At 41.4% G+C, this 7,265-nt stretch overlaps 1 protein-coding gene across 1 annotated transcript; it reads right to left on the bottom strand.

Annotated features, from left to right (window-relative positions):
• Nucleotides 1–3,738: 3,738 nt before the first annotated feature.
• LOC118356262 (elongation factor 1-alpha 1-like) lies at nt 3,739–5,468 on the bottom strand. The gene has a single exon (XM_035723924.1). It carries the CDS (start codon nt 5,405–5,407, stop codon nt 4,262–4,264), a length of 1,146 nt encoding a protein of 381 aa, XP_035579817.1. The 5' UTR covers nt 5,408–5,468; the 3' UTR covers nt 3,739–4,261.
• Between the last annotated feature and the right edge of the window lie 1,797 nt (nt 5,469–7,265).

The following is a 7,265-nucleotide window of genomic DNA, read 5'->3' as shown; positions in this document are numbered from 1 at the left end:
GCAGATGTCTTACCAGCCAGGAAGACAGCTCTCACCAGAAACTGACTCCACTAGACATGAATCTTGAACTTGCAGCCTCCAGAACTGCGAGAAAAAATCAACTTCTGTTGTTTGAACCGGCTGGTCTGTGGAATTTTGTTACGGCAGCCTGAGTTGACTGATAGACTAGAAAAATAAAAGAGTAACCACAATGTTCTTTTAGAGTACTGGTTCTAGTTTTGTAACAAATAAGGCAGAAAATTGAAAGGATTTCCAGTTTTATGGTTTTTAATCCAATGACTTTATACTGAATATGAAAATTGACTTCCTTAAAATGATCTCAACATACAAAATATCCTGGGCAAACTAATAGGTGTTGAGAAAAAGCTTTAAAAAGATTCAAAAGAGCAATGAGAAGATAGGGAAATAGGAACTATTCGATCTGTGTTAAAAAATAGAATTCAAAGGTGATATGCCTAAGAGGAAGCCAGTAAAAATTCACTCCAAATAAATCCTCTATCATACTGGTTGGCTGCATTCTGCATGTTGGCTGCTTTCTGATCTACTACCAGTGGAAAATCTCTCTCTGTAATTCCAATTTGCATTATCAAAATTGGGGGCTGATAGGTTGATGAATACCTCATCTCTTCAACATGGGACCACACGTAAGAGGCAGACCATCCCGTTGCAGGCCACTCTGAGGTCATGAGGCCATATCTGGTCCATTCAGTCAGCTTTCCTGGGCAAAGAACAGCTTGGAACTGCCTATCTGAGCAAGAAACACTGCTAGGGAAATTTATCTCCGGAAGGAGAGGGGGGAAAAGGCAGGTAAGTTCATTGACATGACCCACAGAATTTCATAGCTGATCTCTGGCAGAACCATGCCTAGAACTCAGGCCAAGTAATTTAAAAATTATACCCAAAAATATAATTTTTATTTTATAAGGTAAACTAACATCATAAAGACAAGAAAATAGGGACGCCTGGGTGGCTCAGTCTGTCAAGCATCTGCCTTCAGCTCAGGTCCTGGGATCAAGCCCCACGTCAGGCTCCCTGCTCAGTGAGGAGCCTGCTTCTCCCTCTGCCTGCCTCTCCCTCTGCTTGTGCACTTTCTCTCTCTCTCTCCCTCTCTCTCTCTCTGACAAATAAATAAATCTTTTTAAAAAAGACAAGAAAATAACATAAACACAACTGCCCATTTTCTTAGATTAGTATAATACAAGGTATGTTTCATGAAAAAGAGGTGTTCTTTTTAAGCAGTAGAAAGGTCTTGAAAAAATTAGTGCTAGGAATATTATTTGTATTTTAAATGTATCTATTCATAAGTATATGTGAATATATATGTTAAAAAATACTAGACATGGGGGTGCCTGGGTGGCTCAGCTGTTAAGCGTCTGCCTTCGGCTCAGTTCATGATCCCGGGGTCCTGGGATCGAGCCCCGCATCGGGCTCCCTGCTCCACGGGAAGACTGTTCTCCCTCTCCCACTCCCCCTGCTTGTGCTCTTTCGCTCACTATGTCTCTATCTGTCAAATAAATAAAATCTTTAAAAAAAAAAATACTAGACCTGTATGTATATATGTATAGGACAATTAGGAGACACCAGTACTCAATGGTTCTTTTTGTTATATGCCTTTGAGAAGTCGTTTGGCATATAAATGAATGCCTAAAAATTGCACAAGCTGAAGACGTTTGATCTGAATATTAACTCACAAATAACACCACGGATCCTTCATTTTGCAAGGCATTTGTATGATGACCTTTGGTAAATGCTGTGCCTTTTTGCCCCCCAAATTACGATATATAGTTGTAACATTTAATATTTCTTGGTCCTTAACCTCACTTCAAGTGTGAATTAGAGCTCAGCGGCTCCTATGGGCTTTCTCTTGATTTATTATAACTTACAAAGTGCTCGCTGGTCAGATATCTTGGGGAAATGTTGCCCTCAGTGATACGTCTAATTGGAGGAAGAGAAATAAACAAGGTTTGTTACAACTAGCACATATAGGCACCATAACTAACTTGATAAATAAGGTAAAGAGAGTAAAACCCTAACATTTGTGCATCTGCTTCATATCCAAGAAATGGGACTCAGCCATCCCCATAGCTTCCTGGCCATTGCTGTTTTCCCTGGGGAGATGGCTGGCAAACAATGAGTTCTATTCTGCCAAGAAGTCTGCCCTGTTACCTGCTTCCATTCTCCATCTGCACCTGCTGTCACCCCCCATCTAACTCTGGTGCCCCTCATGCTGGACCTGCCTTGGCTGCAAGCACAACAGAGGAGAGTGAGTCAGTATGAAAAGCGTGAAGGTGGGCCATTCCCTTGAGCCACAAGTTGGCTCAAGTGGAAAACAGCAAAGTGTAATGGTGCCTTTAGAGAGGACACAACATGAGAAGGGCGATGTGGCCTGAATATAAATGTAAAAAAGTAAAAAGTGCAGGTTCTTAAAAAACAATGGAGTCCTGCTGAGGGATTGCAAGAGCATACAACCTCTGTCAAACAAGATGGCAACCGAGGGCAAAACAAGCCCACATCCTTATGGAGTGGAGTGCCTTTACAAAACCTCAGACCTTGGAGGGAAACCCAGAAAAAAAGACATCTTGAGACTGTAATGTAGTTCTTCTCAGAGAAAGAATTAAGTTTACTTTTGAAGTAGTCTTTAATTCTGCGAACATAGCTCAAGTAGACCCTCTAGGTGAACAAAGTAAGGATTCACCCATTCTAGCAGGAAATTGTGACATCATTAACTGAAAAGCAGATGATTTAGCCCAAACATGTATTATTTTACCTGTCTTCCTCATTACACCGTAAGTCGAGAGGCAAGGGAGTCTACCTGGCTCACCATGCTCTCCTCAGCCCATACAGCACAGAGACCAGCATATAATAGGCCCTCATAGAAGGCGGAATGTATGGACATAAGAATAAAGTATAAATCACTGCTGTTATGAGCAGAACCTCTACAGTACGAGGGCAGGACTAACCCTTCCACAGTGCTTGTCGTGTGGAGTTGTTTGTTCCCATTAAAGACATAGTCACTGTGAATGACTTTTCTATATTGAAGATATGAAACAAATATTAAAGATACATTTAGTATAATATTTAAATAAGAGACTAAACTTTAAACTGTTTATCTTTCACTCTTTCTCTGTTATCTTAAATTGAGGAATAATTACTCATTCTTCTATTGTACAGGAGGGTCTTGTAAAGGCCATTCCAGCTAGAAATGCCCCACAATCAACCCTTTCATTCCTTCTATTAGACCCAGAAGACTGAGTATTTGCTGGTTGCCAAGTGAAAAAGAACCTTGCAATTACATTTTTACATGCCCATTGTATCATATTGAGGAGTTAGGATCGATCACGGCAGGTAAAAACAGAAGAAGTACACCTGAGCACAAATATGTATCTTCTCTTACCACCTTACCATGATTTCTAAAAGATGTCTTTCACCATTAGTCATTTTTACGGATTACTGGATTACTTTATTTTTCAAAATAAAAAGCCTTTCAAAATGGACTGTTTTCTTATGCATATTTCTTACCATCCTAGTATGGGACAGTGGATCAGATTCCAGGTTGGCCATTTTCTAAGCTGGGACAAGTCATTCAACTACTAAGCATCAATTACCTCATCTGTCCAATGCAAGTTAAAAAAAAAAAAAAAACACCTAATGTAAAGACGTATTTTGGAATGAAATGATAGGGTACAATAAAGTAGGTGCACAGTGTTAGCATTCTTTTTTTTTTTTTGTCTCATTAAACTTTTGTTTTAATGGGTCTCAAAATTCTGTGACAGATTTTTGGTCAAGTTGTTTCCATTAAAAAGTACTGATTTTAAAAATTAATAACTTAAAACTGCCACACACACACAAAAAAAACATGGTCCACAAAACATTCTCCTTTCCTTCTGAAGGTTTTACAATGCATTGTTATCATTAACCAGTCTTTTACTATTAATAAATGGCCAATTGACACAAACAGTTCTGAGACCGTTCTTCCACCACTGATTAAGACTGGGGTGGCAGGTATTGGGGATAATGTTCATTTAGCCTTCTGAGCTTTCTGGGCAGACTCGGTGACCTTGCCAGCTCCAGCTGCCTTCTTGTCCACTGCTTTGATGACACCCACAGCAACCGTCTGTCTCATGTCACGAACAGCAAAACGGCCCAGAGGAGGATAGTCAGAGAAGCTCTCAACACACGTAGGCTTGCCAGGAACCATATCAACGATGGCAGCATCACCAGATTTCAAGAACTTGGGACCATCTTCCAGCTTTTTTCCAGATCAACGATCTATTTTCTCCTTCAGCTCAGCAAACTTGCAAGCAATGTGAGCCGTGTGACAATCCAGCACAGGTGCATATCCAGCACTGATTTGGCCTGGATAGTTCAGGATAATCACCTGAGCCGTGAAGCCAGCTGCTTCCATTGGTGGGTCATTTTTGCTGTCACCAGCCACATTGCCACGACTAACATCTTTGACAGATACGTTCTTGACATTGAAGCCCACATTGTCCCCAGGAAGAGCCTCACTCAAAGCTTCATGGTGCATTTCAACAGACTTTACTTCAGTTGTAACATTGACTGGAGCAAAGGTGACCACCATCCCAGGTTTAAGAACACCAGTCTCGACTCGGCCCACAGGGACAGTACCAACACCACCAATTTTGTAGACGTCCTGGAGAGGCAGACGCAAGGGCTTGTCATTTGGACGAGTTGGTGGCAGGACGCAATCCAGAGCTTCAAGCAGTGTGGTTCCACTGGCATTCCCATCTTTACGGGTGACTTTCCATCCCTTGAACCAAGGCATATTAGCACTTGGCTCCAGCATGTTGTCACCGTTCCAACCAGAAATTGGCACAAATGCTACTGTGTCGGGGTTGTAGCCAATTTTCTTAATGTAGGTGCTGACTTCCTTAACGATTTCCTCGTATCTCTTCTGGCTGTAGGGTGGCTCAGTGGAATCCATCTTGTTAACACCAACAATTAGTTGTTTTACACCCAGTGTGTAAGCCAGAAGGGCATGCTCACGGGTCTGCCCATTCTTGGAGATACCGGCTTCAAATTCACCAACACCAGCAGCAACAATCAGGACAGCACAGTCAGCCTGAGATGTGCCTGTAATCATGTTTTTGATAAAGTCTCTGTGTCCTGGGGCATCAATGATGGTCACGTAATACTTGCTGGTCTCGAATTTCCACAAGGAGATATCAATGGTGATACCACGTTCACGTTCAGCTTTCAGTTTATCCAAGACCCAGGCATACTTGAAGGAGCCCCTTCCCATCTCAGCAGCCTCCTTCTCAAATTTTTCGATAGTTCTTTTGTCGATCCCACCACATTTGTAGATCAGATGACCAGTACTGGTAGACTTGCCTGAATCTATGTGTCCAATGACGACGATGTTGATGTGAGTCTTTTCCTTTCCCATTTTGGTTTAGGTTAAGCGGTGGTTTTCACGATACCTGTGTTCTGGCGGCAAACCCGTTGCGAAAAAACCAGTGTTAGCATTCTTGAATGTGTTCAATGAGCATTAGGTGTCCTGTTTAATGAGGGCCACCCTTCCACTTCTTATATCTACCTACTTACATGCTGCCAGGTACAGGTGACAGTTGACAAGTGTGACTCATCGAACCCTCATATTAGTCCTTTCAGGTAAGTACCATTATTATCCTCCCATTTACATTAAGAGGAAAGCAGGGTGCAGAAAGACTGAATGACTTGCCCAGACTCACACCCCCAGCAAACTGCAGAATTGGAATTTGGATCCAGGAAATCAAGCTCCAGAGTGCATGCCTTTATAATTTCATACTAGCCATTCATGTGGCATTTTTAAAAAACCAGACCACTGGCCCATACATAAAAGAAATGTACCTACCTTATTAGTTTAAATCAATATACATGGTAAGAAATCATAGCCATTACCGACACAAGAAAGAAAAGCTCTCTGCATCTGCCTATTCACTTGTGACCATCCATCCATTCATTTTTTTATTCTGTCATATTCAATGTGCACATTTCTACGTAATTATTTAAATGCAGTGGATTTCAAATCAAAACCTCAATGAGATACCACCTCACACCCATCAGAATGGCTAAAATTAACAAGTCAGGGAACAACAGATGTTGGCGGGGATGTGGAGAAAGGGGAACCCTCCTACACTGTTGGTGGGAATGCAAGCTGGTGCAACCACTCTGGAAAACAGTATGGAGGTTCCTCAAACAGTTGAAATTAGAGCTACCATTCGATCCAGCAATTGCACTACTGGGTATTTACCACAAAGATACAAATGTAGGGACCCGAAGGGGTACGTGCACCCCAATGTTTATAGCAGCAATGTCCACAATAGCCAAACTGTGGAAAGAGCCAAGATGTCCATCGACAGATGAATGGATAAAGAAGAAGTGGTATATATACACAATGGAATATTATGCAGCCATCAAAAGGAATGAGATCTTGCCAGTTGCAACAACGTGGATGGAACTGGAGGGTGTTATGCTGAGTGAAATAAGTCAATCAGAGAAAGACATGTATCATATGACCTCACTGATATGAGGAATTCTTAATCTCAGGAACAAACTGAGGGTTGCTGGAGTGGTCGGGGGTGGGAGCGATGGGGTGGCTGGGTGATGGACATTGGGGAAGATATGTGCTACGGTGAGCGCTGTGAATTGTGTAAGACTGTTGAATCACAGATCTGTACTTCTGAAACAAATAACGCAACATATGTTAAGAAAAAAGAAAAAGAAGAAGATAGCAGGAGAGGAAGAATGAAGGGGAGTAAGTCAGAGGGGGAGACGAACCAGGAGAGATGATGAACTCTGAAAAACAAACTGAGGTTTCTAGAGGGGAGGAGGGTGGGGGGATGGGTTAGCCTGGTGATGGGTATTGAGGAGGGCACATTCTGCATGGAGCACTGGGTGTTATGAACAAACAATGAATCATGGAACACTACACCAAAACAAATTATGTAATATATGGTGATTAACATAACAATAAAAAAATAAAAATAAATAAATAAATAAATGCAGTGGATTTACAATCTTTTTTAAATCTATATTTGCCATTTGATAGTTTACACAGGATGTCCTCTGGATGTAATTCAGGTTATTTTTACATAAGTATCTAGTGCAGCTCGATACTGAATGTCAGGGAAATTTGTCAGTGTAATTTCCCTGATAGTTTAAAATGATTTAAATCAGAGTTGCCTTCACAGAGTGAAGTGTATAATTAATGAATGCATTGTCGAGGGAGAAAGAGGACTCCTGGAGACATGTTTATACAGAAA

Source organism: Zalophus californianus, chromosome 14, assembly GCF_009762305.2.
Source record: "Zalophus californianus isolate mZalCal1 chromosome 14, mZalCal1.pri.v2, whole genome shotgun sequence".
Taxonomy (NCBI): domain Eukaryota; kingdom Metazoa; phylum Chordata; class Mammalia; order Carnivora; family Otariidae; genus Zalophus; species Zalophus californianus.
This window is presented reverse-complemented; position numbering and strand designations above follow the sequence as displayed.

Bases quoted from the DNA above. Each gene is read 5' to 3' on its own strand.
- LOC118356262 (XM_035723924.1), bottom strand. From the start codon at position 5,407: ATGGGAAAGGAAAAGACTCACATCAACATCGTCGTCATTGGACACATA.